The sequence below is a fragment of the Eutrigla gurnardus genome (genome assembly GCF_963514095.1).
Source record: "Eutrigla gurnardus genome assembly, chromosome: 3".
Lineage (NCBI taxonomy): Eukaryota > Metazoa > Chordata > Actinopteri > Perciformes > Triglidae > Eutrigla > Eutrigla gurnardus.
Genome location: NC_139917.1, coordinates 21,653,544 through 21,673,407, shown reverse-complemented (window position 1 = coordinate 21,673,407; position 19,864 = coordinate 21,653,544). Strand labels below are relative to the sequence as shown.

The 19,864-nt window shown below is 42.1% G+C and overlaps 1 protein-coding gene across 1 annotated transcript; it reads right to left on the bottom strand.

Moving 5' to 3' along the window:
• Window positions 1-1,927: 1,927 nt before the first annotated feature.
• Window positions 1,928-13,899, bottom strand: smox (spermine oxidase). The gene is made up of 7 exons (XM_084005045.1): window positions 13,811-13,899; window positions 9,460-9,694; window positions 7,786-8,012; window positions 5,665-5,838; window positions 4,114-4,858; window positions 3,154-3,314; window positions 1,928-2,481 (listed from the first exon to the last, which is right to left on the bottom strand). Exons 2-7 carry the CDS (start codon window positions 9,665-9,667, stop codon window positions 2,329-2,331), a joined length of 1,668 nt encoding a protein of 555 aa, XP_083861171.1. The 5' UTR covers window positions 9,668-9,694; window positions 13,811-13,899; the 3' UTR covers window positions 1,928-2,328.
• Window positions 13,900-19,864: the final 5,965 nt, after the last annotated feature.

The following is a 19,864-nucleotide window of genomic DNA, read 5'->3' as shown; positions in this document are numbered from 1 at the left end:
AAATGACTTATACTCACTATTGCAAGACAGCAAGTCTTTGAGGATAACTTTGTGGTCTGACCCTTTGAAATCCCTTAGATCACGCCACCTTTGAAACGCGGGTCCGATGTTGACTCTGGTTTTATCACGGGCTGGGTCGCAATCTTTCTTTTTTTCCTTCTTTTCCCACGTTTTTTTCTTTTCCTTGGTTGTTTTGGACCTCCTTGTTTCGGTTTTTAACGAGGAATTGGAAGCTTGTTGCTACTTCCCTCCGCCTCCCCCCTGTGATAGTGGTACGACCCGAGGGGGGAGGGGCTTTGTGTGTGCACGAACACAGCCCAGCGTGCTGATTGGACAGGATGATCCGGGCTCTGTCGATTTTTTGCAAAACAAACAACAGGCTCTACGTGCACATAGAGGCACGTTTTTTTTCTAAAACCGGATGATTTATGTAGTTCTATCGGAGCATAGTGTCGGCTTCGGTGAAAATGATCAAAAAAATGTTGCTGACTGGGACTTTAAAGCATCGTTTTCTGGCATGTCAGCCATAACAACTCTGCACCCTAGTGGCCAAAACTATATCCGTTGTTGAAAAACAACTATTAAAAAAACATAATGCTTTTTTAAACTAAATATTATGTACACAGGCCTACTTTAAAGGTACATATATGGGCAGATAGTGTGTATTTAAACTGTTTAACATCATACAATGTTTCCTGATTGTTTTTAGGTTTTTGTGAGACCTAAGAGAAAAACAACAATGGCGGATGACACACTGAAATAAAGTGCAGTGATGTAAAATACAAGATGCTAGGGTTGTCTAGTTATTCTGATCCTAGCCCTAACCTTGAAATGTAAAACAAGTTATAACCCTTTGATATTGCATTTTGCATCACTGCACTTTATAAAGTAAACAGCACTTAAAGCACCATGTGTAATGAACCAAATCCAGTGAAACAACAGATCGTTTAGCTGTAGTTGAATGGTTAAGTCCTCTGCAGCCTCACATGTCCCCCTGCTGGACCTGGGACTCCTGCCAGAACTGTGTCCCCTCGTCTACCTCTCCACTTTACAAAAGTGTGAATGAAGAAGGAGGGTGAGGACGCTGCCCACATGAAACAAGGTTTCACTTTTAAATCTTTCTACACACTCACGCAATGGACAACAACTATGCACACCCTATTACCTTTCTCATTTTTGTTTTTTTACTACCGCTCTCACTATTCAATGTCTTTCAACAAAAAAATGAATGTGTTATTTTAAAAAGGTGCTTAGCTTATTGATTTGGTTTTATAGATTGCAAAAACAAACCTTGTGTGTTTGTGTGTGTTTGTCCGAGGTTTTTTGTGTTTTTATTTGCCACAAACCCAAACCCTAACCATCTGATATTTTGATATTTATAATTGGCAATAAGGCAACATTCAGAAAATGAATCCTTTGTGTTCTTGGCACTCATTTGAATCTAATAAGTCAGTTTAGTCCTTTTTCCAAATTATTTCCACTTTCAATTATTTTATGCACTTGATGACAGCTCAACAATAACACAGTCGAATCCTCCTTTAAATCATGACATGGAGTGGTTTGTCATACTTCTTCCTAATAAGTTTTCCTGTAACTTCCCCTGCTCTTTTCAGCCTCTGATCGAGTTTGTCACTGAAAAAGAAGATTAACACTGTTGTCCAACACAAGCGAGCACTGGGTTGAGGTCTGTTCTCACACCATCTGTCATTTTGGCACCAGATTATGGCTTCGGAGCCTTTTCTTTTCTTTCAATGTGCACTCACTTTCTGCTCTGCCTGTCGCAGATGGGGTGGAAGGGTGATCGTATGGAAACAGCTCTTGCCTGTGGTTCTACTTTCCTGGAAACCATTCATTAAGACAGAAGTGGATGAGGAGGAGACATCTGATGTGTGGTGAGTGTTTTAATGAGTAAAGAAGACTTAACTGGTCTGGTTAGATGATGATAGAACTTTTATTTTGTTAAAACTTTCTCAATTTTTATTCAGCATTTCCATTATTTTTGAAATAACATATCGTTACGTACAGAAGGCACTTACAAAACAAGTTAAATTACAGATGCTGTTATTATCAACATTAAATTAATGATTTAAAAAAACGGAACAACAGAATGATAAAGACAAGAAATGACAGCACCATTGGCAACTTTTGAACAGTACATCTCAAATATAAACTTAGTATGATTTGAATCTACAGTACAATAGAAACAATACTCATTAATGTAATAATGCCCCAGCTATGCTTTTAAGTATAACTTAATCATCAAGGTAAAAAGTGTAAAACTCAACAGTTTTGTATTATTTTTTTTTTTCACTAGTCAGAGGTTTTATTTTACAAATTAGGCTTTGTGGTTTCAGCTCTGTGCAAGTCCTGGTACATCTCTATTAGACGAGTGGCCTCTCTCTGTCCTGACAGCAAAGCACCATGGGTAGTGGAATAGTATTTTCTGTGGGTGGCCTCTCCAGCGAACAGGACCTGTAGAGGCTGAGGAAGCATAAAAGATTTGATGAAAACCAGATTGAAAACAAGAGTTGTTAATGTCATTCGGACATATCTTTGGCCTCTTGTGCAGCACTATTTCTCTATTTCCATCGCTTGTTAGCACTCTGCATGTAGGGGGCTGCGGCATGTTTCCTTAAGGCCTTGAACTTTCAGTCTCACTGGGTTGATGGACTTCAGCGGCGGGGTCATGCCTTTCCTTCAACAGTGTCAAATGAGCACACAAACCTAACCCCCCAGCCCCTTCTACCCTTCACCCAGAACACATCAGGTTTCACGGTCTAGACTGCTGGCCAGGAAACAGCCTTCGTAGCCCCCCTGACACCAGCTGTATTTGCTCTGGATGCGCTGCGATGTGTCACGGAAGTGATGACACCAACGCATTAGCCAGATGCTCTCAGAGTGCATGCAGGGAGTGTAAACAACGCGGAAAATAGTGCTGCAAGGGGAGTTATAGTAACATTTTGTCCACGGCATCCAGAGTGCCGTGAATAAATTTAAGAAAATCTTAAATAATATTTCATAACAGTTGGACCCTTGGTTTAGTTCCCTACAAAGGAACTGCTATGTAACTGTAAATTCATAGGAAGGTGTTTCAGATCCATTTATTGAATCCCAAAGAACTGATACCATGAACCTAAAGAAATGGTGTCTTACCGGAGCCTTGGTGCTGTTGGCATAAGGCAACGGCATGGCCACCCTCTCACAGTCCGCACCGCTGGACCCCACCCTGGTGAAGGAGTAGGAGCCTCGGATAAAGGGGTTGCTGCCCCACGAGGAGCGCAGGACACGCCAGGGCTTAGGAATGTTGGGGTTCCCTGTGGACAGACAGACAGACAAAGTGGAGGTCAGTGCAGATAGTAGAGGTGAAACCTCAACGACAAGTCTGGTATCGAAAAAGATCCAGTGCATAAGAATGCGGGACTGTGTGACGAGTTCTCCTACTGGGAATTCTTATCTGCAAACTCTCATCAATTTGTGACCCTCTGTGAGCAGAAAGGCACCAGGCGAGTCTATATGTAATCAACCAACAGCTGAGGGGATTAAACCACGTTGACCTTAACGAAGGAATGTGTGCCGTTTCTCTGTGGGATTTACAGTCTGCAATCTACAGGAAGTCCAATGACCTCATCACGAAGTGACAATCACCCTTTGTACATTCAAAATGTGACCTGTTTCTGATGCAATCACCTCCCTCGAGGAGTGGTCTGAGTCATTCCTACAGTAACTGTACATTCCTAATCTGTGTCCAAGCTCTCAAGCAGTGAGTCAACCTGTCGTCACGTAGTGAAACCTTTTGCAATTTACGTTGCAATCTGTTGCAAACGTTTTCCATGACAAAAGCTTTATGTGAAACACAATGACCAAACAAAGTCACTGCTTGAGTCACTGAGCTCCGTCTCAGCCTTCCAAGGCTAGTTTTGGATTATTGATTCTTAGTCAAAGCTTTACTAGAAAACTGTTGAAAGATAGAAGTTGATCTTAATAAAGAAAAAAAATCTACAGAAGTCAGAATTCTAATATTTTATTAAGGATAAAGATCAAAGACATCTTTGTTTCGATGAGGATTAAATATAAGGGACAGCTCTGTTTCCCTGTGTGTGGTTGCGTCCTGACCTGTAAAGCGCCTCAGAAGTTCAGTGCAGGTCTCGGCCACCGTCTCGTCGTCGCAGCGCTCCATGTACAGCGCCTCCTGCCCGCAGATCCAGCCGCTCAGCATGTAGCCGTAACGCTCGGGCGGATAGAGGACGTCGAAGCTGCAGATCTTCTTGTACCACAGCTCCTCAGGGTAGGCCAGCTGTTCTAGCTGAGCCTCATCCTCCCACACAAACTGGATGCTGTTGCACTCCGGGCTCCAGAAGGGCTCTTCAAACTCCAAGAATATCTTATCGGTGGTGCTGATGCCCAGCTTCTCGATGGCGAGCACTTTGTCCTCGGGCAGAGAGGGAGAGAACATGGCCTCGTGGTTCTGCTTCAGCACGCCCAGAGAAGCCGTCACGATCACGTGGTCGGCCGCGATCCACTCCTCGTCCTCGCACTCCACGTAAATGGGGTGACCCAGGATCAGGGGGTCCTCGCGAGGCCGGCAGCCGTGGTTGTTTCCGTTGTGGTCGTTGTCCCGGTGGGTGTCGCCTGTCTTGGCGATCCCCTCCTGGTGCTGAGACGAGTAGTTCCAGTGGATGCGGCGGACCGGTTTGCTAAGGCAGACGGTGCGAGAGGGGATGTCATGGGCCAGGAGCTCCACGACCTTCATGAACCCTTCAGGAATGACATAATGTGCACCGGGGATCTCCGTCCACTCGCCAAACTCGCTCAGAGACACCTCGTCCATACTGGGAGAGCTGCTTTCACAACTCTCCACCTGCAAACGGAAAGAACAGCAACACAAGGAAGGTATGGCGTGAGCAGGGAGATCGTGCTGATGTTCAAATGCTAAATCGGGTGCAATATATGCGACAAATATCTCCAGGTACAATGAACTGGTGCTATACCCAAAAACTATCGACACCCGTTGAATTCATATTGCAGGATATGTCAACAGCTAGAGTTCTGAACATAACAAACTTGCTTAATCATGTTTGGAAAAGCAAAAATATGATATTGCCACATCAAATAGTGAGCTAGCCAGTAGCAATTAGCGGGTGGCAAATGTGCCGCCGCCTTCGTCCCTGAGGCAGTTCACAACATGCTCCTGTTCCCGTGTCTTTGTGTGCGGAGGAGCACTCGGATGAATATAGCACTAATGTAGCACTCACATGAATACATTAAACAGCTGAGACAAAAGTTTCAATTAAGGTGTTTTCGTGTGGACAATGATCGCAAGGAGCTGCAGTTTTAGTTCCTGGCTTGTTTTACAACATAAAACGATACTGAACGGTGGAGCTTAAACACTGCAGACCACTGATTGGTCCGTCACCAGAATCGCCACTTGTCACGTCCTGTACAAATCCGGGATTTTAAATGCCCGATAAAAACACATTACCTGGTTGCATCTTCATGTGACAATTTGTTGCTTTTCTCTGTTTTTGTCTGCGAAATCATACATCATATCGAAGTTATAAACGGTGCGATCGCGGGTCTTCTATCTGTGGTTATGGGGAATCTCTGTGTAAAAACACCTCACACAAGTGTGCACACACACACACACACACACACACACACACACACCTTGAGGTACTGTTGAAGCATGGACAATTTGAGCTTCTTGGTGCTCTCAGAATCATCAAGATCCAGCGTAATCTTCTTGCGCACCACGTCCCGTGTAAAGACGCCGACGCTGTTCTGGCTCTCAGCGCAGACTGGCTTCCCATTCTGGAAGAACTCCTGAGTCAGCTCGTACACCTAAAGGGGCGAGTAGGAAGAAAATGAGAAAGGATGTGGAGGAAGCAGACAAACCGTGTGTGGTTCAGTTCAGAGCTCATCAGTAAAGATTGTTCTTAAATGGTGCAGTACACCAGCAGCCATAAGGGCCAAGATAGCAGTAGGAAAAGATATGACACAATATATGTTGTTTTTATGTAAAATTGTACTTCAGAAGTGATAATACACCATTTCTTATGAAGCAAAAAACAACACCAGTATCAAATCAACATTCACAGATTCAGAATCTGGACTGACCCAGTCATCCACCACAACCTATTCCCGAGACACACTTGCCCTTTATTCTGCTCCTTCTCCTACTAATACTACTAACTAGCCAAAATAACTACTATTCTCACTCTGGTTATTATCTTAAAGACCAGATAATTCATGGAATACTTTAACAGATAAACAGAAAATTAATATAATTGTAAGTTGTCAAATATGTACATAATAGCCTGTCATTGAAATTACCTGTAAGCCCACAAACACACACGATATAATGAGAAAAAAAAAAACACACACACATGGGTTGAGGATTAAAAATAAACTGCATTGTATTGAAGATACCTTCACAGAGAAGTCAGAAAGAAGTGTCTCTTCAAAGAGAGAATACAGTTTCCTTTTGTAGCACTCCGGGACAAAGAAACCACACATGCCCTCGCTCCAACCATACTTAATTGGCAACAAGCTTTACTTTGTACGCCCTATAGCTCGTGAATACAGGGCTTGCCTTTGTCTGAATATGGATGCTATGCCCGCTCCCTGACCTTAGCCTTTACATCCTGCTCCTAAAACTGACATACAGTGTTATTATGGACGACCAAAGGGGTGTGCCGCACATGTATTTGCATAATAAATGGCCAGAGTGAATGCCTCGTGTCAGTTTACTTTCATAAGCTGCAGTGTGCTTAGAGGCAAACAGCAGTCGTGGTTATAGAGGTCAGGTTATCTGCCCTTTTCTCTTCTTCATGGGATCCTGGTCCTCATCATCCTGGTGTCAGTCAGGCTTTGAGCTTGGAGGTCGTGCAAGTCACGTTCATTTCATTCAGAGAGATTTTACAATCTAGACAACATACACAGGAAGCGAGATGAGGATTTGAGGCCAAGAGAAAACTGGGGGGAGGTGGACTAGACGAGTAACGTAGGCGAGAATAAATCCAGTTTTTAGGATGCTGAAACTGCCACTGTGTCTGGGAAGGTATTAGGGTTGGGGATGTGAACTTCCAGTAAAAACAGACAGAATGAGCGGGTTATATTGGTCACGTGATGAGACAGAAAACACAGCTGTACCAAGGGTTAATGAAAATAAAATCCCTTCTGTGTGTTCCATACTTTCCCCTCTGTAACTGCTCCTCCAGACGTGACCTACTTATACTATGATAATCATTCTGTAAACGGTGCTGCTGCAGAGCACAAAGCAGAGGAATGGCCAGATGGAAACGGCAGTTCCTTGTTAAATTCAACATGCTTTGGTGGATATTTTTCAGAAAACATATTTAGTAATAGCGTGATGGATGTTAGCAGTTGCTTTTATTTCCCCTTAAGTAGTTTTACGGAAAATCTGTAGAATAACCGTTCTGGCATTATTTAAATGAGGATATTTCACTTAAATGTTACGTGTTATGTTTGTGGAAGGCTGCTGATGATCATTTTCTTTATCTTTGATCATTTTTTTTACTCTGAAATCTTATATATTATCCATTAAAACGTCCATCCATGAATTTGAAATGGGGTTTTTTATGGGGTTACCAGTAGATACTATGGTAATGCTCCATAATTCAACTGACATAAACATATTTTGACTAAACAGAGAGAATCTCTGTGCTCTTGCCCATGTATGCATGCATTCATTTGTGCATTTAAGTGCGAATTCCCATGTGTGCCTGCCTACTGAACATGTGCCCTTGTGCACACGTGACCCCTCACCTCGTTGTACAGGTCACTGAACTCTTCCACCAGGTCTTTGGGGATCCTCTTCCCAACGTTGGTCTGGTAGTGAGCCACACCATTCTTGGTGTACAGGCTGATGCGTCCCACGCTCCTCTCCCCGTCCGTGGTGTGCTCCAGCAGCCCGTTGTCCTCCGCCAGGTGGTACACTGGGTTCCCATTGGCACCATGGATCCAGGTGGCTCCAAGCTCCAAAGTTGCTTTTCCTACAAAAGTAAAAAAGGATTAATAATAAAACACAGGTCATGTGATCTACTTGAACTCTTGTTAAGACACAATTACGATTGAGTTTTAATAACTGCACAGGTCAAGAAGGAGGTCAATTTAATTAACATGCTGCAGTCGCTTAAGCCCACTGGGATATCATTAATTGAATATTTGGATGGCATCAGAAATGCATTTTTTTTTTTTTTTTTTTTCGTTTATCTGTTTGAAAATGGGCCAATGCAAAGACAGAAATGGCTATCTGTTATTACGATTACATAAGGTCGAAGTACATAAATAGGCATTTACATAACAGAAGCAATTATCCGTGTGCCTGACATATGAACTATATAGGTTTTTTACACGCGACCTCTCTTATGTGCATACCATGTCAGCATCGCAAGCAGATGTTGTTCCCTACTTGTTTATTCATGCCAATTGAAAGAATTTGTCACGCAACTTTCTCTGGCGTAAGATCTGCAGTTCAGTCGACTTTGTGCAGTGTCGCTCCAGCAGATGAAGTCAAAAACACCATAATTTCTCTCAGAACGAGACATGCATGCATTCAGGTTATTTAGGGGAACAAAGCGTGAATGTTGGCCGGTAGATTGGCTTGATATTCAAAGTATTTACGTAAGTTTTTTCAGTGAATATACAGTAGTTATTAATCAAACTTAATTTGACCTGCGATTTTAACAAGAGGTGTACTATAACACTGCTTCTGCAGTGTGGCTCTTAAATTTGTAACTCCGACTTGTATCAGAAGATTCTTTGTTCTTGTATTTAACAGTCAAATAGTGTTTTATTTGGATCGAGCTGAGAAAAATAGAAAATGACTTGAAATGCTTCTTGTATTCTTCAAGCCAACCAGCTATTGAACAGTTCACTTCTCTGCAATACAGTGATGTGTAACAAGATTTTTATTTTTCATTTCTACTAAGAAACTTTGGAAAACTTTAAAAAACGTAATAAGCAGCCGCAGCCAGGAGAGAAAAAGCAACTTACAAAGACTGGAAACAGCCAGCCTGGCTCCATCCAAAGATAAAAAAAATATGGAGGTCTAGCTGTTTCATCATGCTGCCAGTGTTTATGCTAAGCTATGCTAGCCACCCACTGGCTCTTTTTGATCATATATGTGACACAGAGGAATCAATTAAATCCTTTGCAAAAAAAAGTGAGAAAAAAAAGAGTATTTTTACAATATGCTGAGCTATTACTTGAAGTACCACTTTGTTGCTGTTGTTTTTTTTTACTACTTTGCTTCTTTATCTGGATTTGCTTGATAATTGTTGGGACGTTTGAACTAAATGAATGCTCATAGCTAAAGAAGGAAAATAAATACTGACCCCTGAAATTGAAAAATTAAAAAAGTCTAAATAAATATGTTGCACGGGGCACAGTCGCAGTCTCTTCATAGATAGGCAGGTAATAAGAGACATGTCCTCTTACCGAGCTGAACACTGTGAACTCTCCCGCCGATGTGGTCTGACGCCTCTAGGACAGTGACATCCGTGAAGCCGTTTTTCAGTAGGATCTTAGTTGCAGCAAGGCCGGCCAAGCCAGCGCCAATCACTACTATTCGAGGCTGCCGATGAATGCGTAGGCCGCTACTAAGAGGATCATCAGTGCTGTCTGAGGAAATTTCACAACTTTGCATGCCGTCCAAGATCCTCTTCGATGGAGTCTGTGGACAGATAATAAAAGAAAATGCTCATGAAAACACGTTGGTTTGAAGGGCAGTATGTGACCTCCTTTATTATGCTTCTTTCTGTTGAAGCAGCCCTGAAGGTCCCCAAATATCTTTTTTTTTTCAAAATCTTTCGAACACATTAGAACAGCCTTGTGCACAGAATGAATCATCCCGTACAAACAAGATCATCGTGTCATGCAAATGAATCCCCTTTGCAGACGAGATACAATTACATATTTCATGACTCCTCGAGATAAGAAAGTGCATAACGTTGCACATAGAAAGGCACAAAACAAAATGCAACATTTCAGTGCTTCAGATTCAGTTGCTTACGTTTACATTATTCCGTTATTATTCCTGCTGTACCACATTGTCGACAGCTGTCTGTGAGAATAACACAGTGGGAGTCTATTCTGAAGACATTCCTGTTAAGGCAACAGGAGAATTCAATATTACAGTAACATTATAAAGTGTCAGTTTTTTTCATGGAACATGTACGCTTTTGTAACTTTAATCTGAGAGCTTTTAATACGATATATATGTTTTTCCAGTCCTGACACGCATGAGCAACGAAATCCAGTCCTCTGAAGTAAGACGGTGATATCCAGCTGTTATATACACACACACACACACACACACACACACACACACCCCCCCCCCCGCTTTGTTACCACAGCAACACTGATTGGGACCAGGCCAGCTCATATGGTACTACGGTATGTGGAAATGACACACCGATGTTTCACACAGGTTGAGATCACACAGCAGAAAGAATTCAGTGGATTTGATTAGCAATCGTATATTTGTGTGAGAAACGAGCCTCATATGTTCCTCTGATCGGCACTCGATGAGTAATGTGATGAGTAATGTGACAGAGGACAGTTTCTACCTTTTCTGCCCTTTTTTTTTAACTGAGACTTAAGTGAAACTGTGTTGTAAGCAACTTGTCAATCTTGATAACTCAGCCGGAGGAATCAGAAGAGCTGACAAAGTGAGTCGGAGGGGAAACTACAAGTCAGCGGCGCGAGAAACGATGTGTAGGGGTAACGTATGTCGTAAGCTTATGCAGGCTTTTCTCTAACACCCTATGAACTTGCTATTTCAAAGTCTACCAGTCTTGATTGAATGCTGCCCTTCGGCACAGATGTGGGTTAAACCTGCTAATCTCGACGCTTCAACACGCGGGTCATCTGATCTGACTTCATGACCCTCGTCCTCAAAGTGGGTCAGACGTGGCGCAGAATCACTGACCGCGCGTTTCCATCGGAAGTGACTATATTTACAATATATATATATATTTGTAATTAATTATTTAATTATGTTTTAATTAACTAATTATGTTATCAACTAAGAATGTGTGCATTTATTTTTGGGGATTTTTTATTATTATTTTGTAACAATCAAATATTAATAGCAGAATCACCTAAAATGATAGAGGTGGTAAAATGTAGGTTTATTTACAATGTCACACAAATAAACCAACAAAAGGCCTGTCTGTGATTGTAGCACTTGTTGATTGAATCTGTGGTCTTGAATTGAAGTTTAAATGCTAGTATTATGTACAACGTGTAAAAGAATAGAGAGTACAAATTGTATTTTATTTGTAATGGATGTTTCAATACTCTTTTATATTCCACAGCTGGTGAGGGTCACAGAAGGATGCTGCTTTGTGGCTAATGACGAATGCAGACAACATGAGGACGCAGTGGTGGATGGGATTGCTTTGTTTGCTGTAAAATGTTGAATTTTTTGGGGTTATTTTGTATTTTCCAAATCATTGCCCACAACTTGGACTGTGCACATATGATTTGAGGTTTATTTCCTCTTTGCTTGTGTAAATACATACTTAATTTGCATATTTACATTAGCAGCTATACATCTGTTTCTATTTTGAACCACATTTTTCCTCATTTTGCATTTTATCTTTAGGTTTTTACTGTTCACTAAAAAGTCAAATAAGGTCAGAAATTTGTGTCACTTTACCGTAATGCAGGAAATCATCATTTAAACTGTGAAATCTTTTTGCTATTACAGCTTTAAATATTTTGCGTTTACTCAGAATTAATCTGTTAATGGGCTTGACCCATAAAGCCCATTTCAGTAAAAAAAAGAAAAAGAAAAAATTCTACCTCAAATCTGATTCATAGACAGTATTTTGATCACTTCCCACATTGACCCCTGTGCATCCCTCCCTGGTTATTACACGGCTGGTGTATCATGCCGCCTCTTTACGCTTTACACCACCACTGCAGATTAATGTGTGGGCTGGCCTCGGGTGGAGCGGCAGCTCAGGGTGGGGTGGGGGGGGGGGGCTAGCACTGACCTAGAAATGGCAATCTACGATACAGCGCATCTGCCTTTTCAAGTGCAGGGCCAGCCTTGAGCAGGAATATCTTGAATAAATGTGTGTGTGACTTCCGGGTCTCTCATCTGTACAGCTATCCTCTCTCCTTCAACGAAGCAATCGACATGTCTCTTTCCAGCTGCGTCCACACTCACATCGGCATCTTTGTCAGTCCCCTTTGACTATTAGCAGCACGGAAACAAACATTTCTGTATGTCTCAAAAAAAAAAAAATGTAGTGTAGTCTGAGGGATTCCAGCCAAAGGCCAGACATTCCACACTTCTCTCCCAACTCTGATTTTCCCAAGCTGGGATGATGGACTGGAGGCACCACACACACACACACACACACACACACACACACACACACACACACACACACACACACACACACACGCTCCACCGCTGTGCTACTGTACACCACACTGGATGTTCCCCTGATACAAGTGCAGATTAACAGTGCCCTAAGACGATTTGTAGTATTCCCAAAGAAACACACAAGCTCAGAGGATTCAATTACACAACGATGGCAGAAACATAACCACAGAGAGACGACACATGTCATAAAGAACAAACAAACACATTTTTAAGTATACGATTCTGTATTTGAAGAAACACATGAAAGCTACTTTGCGACTAATGGCTTTATTAGGAGTTAATAAAACATTTGGTAATCATGGTTAATAGATCTGTTAGGAGGCAGTCATAAGGCAACCTTTGAGTTGTCAGGCAGACAATACTTTAACCATAAGCAATTCATATTAACAAGTGTTATTCCTGCATACTTGGTGGATTAAAATACCCTTTATCAGTGACTATTAACATTTACAAGTGCAGGCTTGTTAGAAAGTGAGAAAGCAACGGGATTTCTCTTGACCTTTCTTGATCTTTTCTTAGTAGATTAAAACTGCCCTTCTCAGGATTTGCAGATTATCTATTAATCATTAATGCAGCCATAAATCCAGTTTATAAACCTTTTTTATTATTATTATCAAAGGTGGCTGGAGAGAGAGAGAGAGAGAGAGAGAGAGAGAGGAGAGAGAGAGAGAGAGAGAGAGAGAGAGAGAGAGAGAGAGACAGAGAGAGAGAGAGAGAGAGAGAGAGGAGAGAGAGAGAGAGAGAGAGAGAGAGAGAGAGAGAGAGGGAGAGAGAGAGAGAGAGAGAGAGAGTTTGATGCTGTCTGGCTGGAAAACTCATCTGCATAGGAAAATCCTTTACTGCCACGTATAGGCTGTGATGCCAAAGTGGCAGCGGTTTGAAACAGAAGCGGACAAGTTCAAGTTACTCTGGTTAATTGTCTGCGAAAGAGCCGGTGGGATAGAAAACACAACCAAACCTGTACACGGTTTAATGCGGACTAATACCGCCAAATACACAAATCCACCTTATTCCGGGCGTTTATCCCGTCAAACGACCCAAATACCAGCTGAGATTTGACATCAGTGGAAGTCATATTTGATGTGACCTATGACCGGTGTGTTTACACAGTATTGTGCGTGTGTGTGTGTGTGTGTGTGTGTGTGTGTGTGCAGCGGTTGTCCAGTCTTTACCAACGTAAACAACTGACGTGTAGTATAATGTGGACGCTCGCTCGCAGCGCTGATAAGCAACACTCGCTGTATTTCCAGCGACATGTAACCTACAGCATACAGTCTTGTTTTCTTTTTTTTTTGTCAACAATTAAATCACCGCACTCGCCATCACCCACTGGCAACGCCGGCATGAATAATGGTTGTATCGTGTGGCTCTAATAGAGCAGCTGGTTACCTGACTCTCGTGGTCTTCCGCTTTAAAACCTCCGAGTTGCTCCGCTGTCCTTTGTGCCCGGGTTTTTTTTTTTTTTTTTGCCTCAGACCGGCTCCGCTTTGTATTTATGCCTGGAAACCAGAAGCAGCCAGTTTTCCCGTGGCCGCTGCCTTCTCATTAATTAAATATGAGCGGTGATGACGACAAAGACCAGCCCTCCACCGAAGCCTGCTGTCACAGAGCTGCCTGCTGCTGCGTAACGCGCGCGCACACATCCATCACGCGCATCTTGTGTGCGCGTGTGCTTGTGTGTGCCGGATGCATGGAAATAACTAAATTAAGTGGAAGAAATAAATGAATACACAACATACATAAATAAAAAGAGGCATACTGCAATTACACAGTTAATAATAATAATAATAATAATAATAATAATAATAATAATAATAATAATAATAATAATAATCATCATTTTTGGGAGTTTGGCTACTTTTTTTTATTTAAATTGTTATTTACATTTTTATGTATGAGGCTCATGTGGGTTTCAGCCTTTCATGCTTTTTCAGGTAAAATAGTATTTTACATTGAAAGGGACCCACAACGCCACATGTATTTTGGGTTTATACTAGAATATGTTTACCTGCTTTAAAGGTTGAGTAGGTGATTCTCAGAAAAACGTTCTGTTATATTACTTGAAATGCTGGTAACTTATCGACAGCTATGAATAAATTAAAAACACTGACATAAACATTTTTTTTAAATGTGGCCGTGGCAGCACTCTAAAAACCCTGTCCAATCAATAACGTTGTCGGAGAAAATAATTGGATGGTCTGCCTGTCTGTCAATGCTTACTTCCTGATTGCACACTGCTGATCTGGAGCACTTGTTTGGCGTTCTGGGGGAGGGGCTTTGAACAGAGGTCTGATCAGAGGGGACGGGACTTTTTTGGTTCCGCGATGCATTCAAAGTCAAAATCTCTGTGGTTTTTCCAAATTATCTACTGCCTGTAATGTTCAAAAACACAGTATTATACCATTATTATACCTTGGCGTTGACCCTCTAACTTTGGCCTCACTGACAAGGCCCACACTTTAAAAAGAAACGCTTTAAAGACGTATTACAGAAAAACATGATTGAGTCCGCTTTGCCAAACGTGCTGGGGAAGCTTCAATGGGGAGTCTGCCACTAGCACCTGGGCATGGCGAACCCCCTCATGTAGAGAGGAGGAAGGAGGAGGAAGAGTGTGGGAGTGAGGGGCTCTGAAACAGAAGGAGTTGGTTTGGCAGGTATTTACGGAAAAGCTGGGGTGTGATCCTGCTCGTGAAATTCTACTAGGTAGCTTCAATTCTTGGAGAGAACCAGGAACGTCGATAGGATTTAAAGACAGGGGGGTCTTAGCCCCCAGGAGAAGCATAAAAAATCTTTGCGCTTGCATGTTTTTAGTACTGTATTAGAACTACACAACAACCAGTGAAGAAGTCCAGCTGGTAACAAGTTAAAAGCAACAGACATCGTCTTCTTCCATTCTCTTCTGTCGAACAAAAGTGACTGTAATGTTAACTTTTAGACACATTAAAGCTGCATGCTTAGAACAGGCCCTGATTATGTAAATTTATCTTAAAGTGATACCATATCTAATTCCTCTCTCCATTAGATAAACTGCAGGTCTAAAGAATGTGATTTAATCACACCAATTACTGTCCTGTAGATTGGTTCAATCAGAGTGTGATTTTGCTCAGTCATGTTTCTGTCATAAAGTATACAGTAGAATAAACCAAGACTGATTTTACCCACAATTTAGGGTAGCCCCATGACAAACGTGCCGATGGAATTAGAAGTGAGTAGACTTGTCCAGATGCTAAAGAAAGGATGATGCCGTTGATCGAAGTGATTGGATACAGCTCCGAAACATGTGAGGAACATGGCTTTCAAATTTCTAGCACCTTGAGGATTGTTGTGTCTGGTGCGGTCGGCTAGGAATGTGATGGCGAGGCCACTGGATAAGAGATAAGAGAGAAGAAGCTAACTCTGCTGTGATAAAGGGAAAAAACAGTTATGATGTTCTGGTTGTTGAAGAAGCAGAAACTCTTCAATGTCGACCAATACAATGAGAAGGTTGAGGTAGAAACGGTATCGATGCCGGTCCGCTTCAAACCTTTTGTCGTCCTGGAAACCCATCAAACTGATAAAAATGAGTGGCATCGCTGTATGGACTGATTTAAGTGACAAAACCAAGTATATTAAAGGTGCCATATTATACTGTTTTTCCTCAATTCCACACAGCTGTCAGAGGTCCAACAAAACACTGTATTCGATATGCATTGCCCCAAACCCATCCGTGGTCCTGAATTTCAGCTGCCTAAAAGATGCTCTGCTGAGCTCTGCTGAGAACAGGCTGTTTCTGTGCCTGCACCTTGAAATGCTAATGAGCTCCGCCTGTCATCGCCTACTTGGAGAGCCACGGAGACGATGCCGCTTACGCTAGCGGTAGCATGCGCCAATGTTTACGACGGATGAATCGCTATGGCTCACCTATGTGGCTCAGGTGAAGTTGCTGGGTCCCGTATGGTTGGGACAGATCCTTTTAGTATCAGGTCAGTATCAAAGCAAAGCCAGCTTTGTACTGACCCTCGTTACTGAAGCAGTCCGATGTGAAGTGGTTAGCACACACATACAAGCTAACACGAACCGTAGCCGGCACATTGTCATTAAAAATGAAACGCAACCACTGTCTCTTCCATTTTTCTGTAGCTGGGACAGAATATAAGCACTTATGTTGATTTGTACAACCAACAACAGAGCAATTTGCGTGTCTAGCTCTGAGCGAGGACATTGTGAAACACCGCTATCTCACTGCTGTCTCACTGCAGGACACACAGAACTTCACCTCAGTGATGAACGCCCCCTCTCGGATATCTCCTATCATCGTGCAGAGGAGGTCGGCCTATGCAAATGACTCCCTTCATTACGTATCGACAGGAGCTGAATCTGAACAGTCCGTAGGAGTGCCGTTTTACCAGTGGGTGGGCTGCAGAGACCATGCAGGAATTACTTGTTTCCTCATTCTGGGAGTTGGCAGGCTCAGAGAGGACCAGGATTAGAGCAGAGAAAACGTGTTTTTCATAATATGGGACCTTTAAATTGATGATGGTGCATGTGGTGGATTTGTTTCATGTGGCGGAGCAGGAAATCCCTCAGGAAGCAGGCCATGTTTGCTTTGCTGGGTTGACCCTTTAACTTCTCCGAAAGGCCACCACTGGCTGTTTTGTCTGCAGTTCCGACCCCACAAATCATCAGGAAGCTGATGTGGTGTGTGCGCCTCTCGGATGTCATAGGTTCTTGTCTGAGAATAGGCCAATAATGGCCGTGGTTCATCTTCCAGGTTGCCTCCCTTCCTTTTTCTGTGCTTTGTCTGCTTTCTTTGTAAGAAGAAGGACGTTTTTCAGACAATCTTCAACAGAAAATGACACAAGCTTCTAAAATACGAAATATCTCTGCAGAAGTTGTAATATATTTTCTTATAAAACTACTCTACGCTCTAATTGTTTAAAATTATAATGTGACAATGTGAAAGGGGTATGGTGAACCTATAGAGAATTATCTCCTGAATCTGCAGCTCCCCTTGCCTGTATGGAGCTTTATATCAAGTTAATTAAGTTTAATTTAACTTTTTTTTGTATGTCTGTTGGAATGTGTCATGGAATCATGAAAGTCAAGCTCTGTGAGACACAGGAACACGATTTAGAATAACTTGAATACATGACCTATTTAACAGCATTGCAGGCTTCTGCAGGTCAGAGGGAGTCATTGATTTTGTGTAAGTCACTGAATTTGAAACAGAAACATCGTCACTCGTGACTTTTCTGCCACATTGATTCATTGTTCATTACCTTTTCAAGTAGTCTTCTAAAAGTAGTCGTAAAGACCAAGGTGTTTTTTTCATACACGTTTAGGAAAGACTCAACAGATTTCTTTTATATCACTCTCTATGGCATCATACAGTTACGACAGGCCCATTATACATGACAGCCCGATCTTTAAGTATATCCTGATGGACTCGGCATATTCAGCTCATTCAGTTCATTCATCTGTAAACTCACTCAAACTGGAATACAGAGAATACAAACACTTACATGCTTCAAAAAATAATACAGAAATAATGAATACATTAATAAATACATTAAATTGTATGGTATTGTTTTCCACATTCACGTTTGTAGATCATGTGAGTAGCTTTGTACCTTAATTGGTGTGCTACAGCTCTGGAAGTCAAGTCAAGTGTATTTGATTATCCTTCAACAGTAAAGCAATTCATAGTCCTTTACATTGAACATAAAAATACATTGAGATAAGATGTAAAATGTCATGAGGCAAAAGAAAAAAGGCATCTGCTATTGATATGCCTTTTTTCTTTTGCCTCATGACATTTTACATCTTTTCTGATTAATTTGAATTATTTAAAATGATATAACTGAATAAACAGAAGAAGAATAGGATGTTACAATGCAGTACACTATATAGATAATAGTACATTATAGTACATGACTGGATATAAATAGTATTGTTTTGACGTGGGAGGGAGCCGTATTGTGCTCATTGAAGCACTGGCACCCAGAGGGTCCCCACAGCACTGATTAAACAATCAGCCAGTCTTTTATTGACAGGTTTACTCAAACAAGACATTGATGTAGTGGTCCACTTGGATCACATGTTCCTTTGCTGTCTTAATTACTTTACAGAGTGTCCCGGCCAAGGTGACGTGATTAGCACGTGAATATGCATGTGTTTGCTGCATAATTAGAGTGGAGGAATGCAGGCGTGGGATTGGTGAAGCGGTTGGATCATGAGAAAGGCCTCTCTGTTCGTTGGCCCAGAGGGGCACAGAGACCTCACATTGTGAGTCTACGCCAGTGTTGGGTTGCTGTATTGTCCATCGTTTCCCCACCTCCCTTTTGCTCTCCTGCACAGCCACGCACCAGAGAGGGGGGAAGAAAGTGGCTTTTCATTGACGGGTCAGTTGGAACATGCACAGGAACTCGGTGAAGAGCGGAGTCAGTCAGCTGACTACAGCTGCCTTTCATGATCCTGAGCCCTTCCCCAGCAACGAGCATCCAGCATGAATGCTATACAGAGTAACTCATTACCTCCTCCTCCACCACCACCACCACCAGGGAGCAGCAATTGGATGGGGGTGCAAAGGACCAATCAGAGTGCAACCACGTAAATTGCAGTTTTATCGGTGTAACTTGACCCAACTTCGACATCCACTAAATGAAACTTGCAACGGTTTGTATTCACTCCAGACAACATGTATTTCTTTCACACGCACAATAATGTTTTATGTCCAAAATGTCCTGCTCTAAACTCTGCAGCAGATACATAATTTCCTGCCATTCCCACCTGTGTGATTACCTACCCAACCCTGACTAATTTCAATTGTCCTCACCAACCTACCCCCCTTATTTTTATTTAATTTGTTTCATAGCATAGCATTCCACACCCCTTCTCTTCTGTTTCTAGCAGTAGTTAAACACAGCCTTGACCTAGTGATTTTTGGATGCCTTGGGACATGACAGAGACTCTGTGAGGAAGGTAGACATTTTTTTTTTTTTTTGTAAAACATATCTGAGTGAAGTCGTATGTTGGAAATTCACCACTCACAATGAGTGAGTTTTAAATGTAAAAGTGTTTCAAGAGAACGAAAATGCAGTTCCATACACCACTTTGCTCTAAGTTGCCCTTATTTCACTCCCTTTTGTGTACACTATCACACCACCGGTTGCGCAACAGGTCTTGGCCAGAGGTCTGAGTTTTCTGTTGTTGTAGTGTAACAAGGAGCCCTGTCACAAAGAGTTTTGGCCAAATCCTTCCCCCCTCACTGAATATGATGCCCCACCTTCCCTCCTACTCTCAAGTCTCTCTCAATCACACATGTTAACTAGTACGCTGCCTTTCTCACAGCTTATGATTACATGGTCATTCCTCCCTCCTTCATGTTCTGTTATTTGTGGGGAAATATATTGTGGATATGAGGAACATACAGAATGACTTGTGGATTTTTAACAATCATTAACT

Bases quoted from the DNA above. Each gene is read 5' to 3' on its own strand.
- smox (XM_084005045.1), bottom strand. From the start codon at position 9,667: ATGCAAAGTTGTGAAATTTCCTCAGACAGCACTGATGATCCTCTTAGT. The intron at 3,315-4,113 runs GTCAGGACGCAA...GTCTGTCCACAG, and splicing joins ACTTCTGAGGCGCTTTACAG to GGAACCCCAACATTCCTAAG. The intron at 2,482-3,153 runs GTAAGACACCAT...ATGCTTCCTCAG, and splicing joins CCAACAGCACCAAGGCTCCG to CCTCTACAGGTCCTGTTCGC.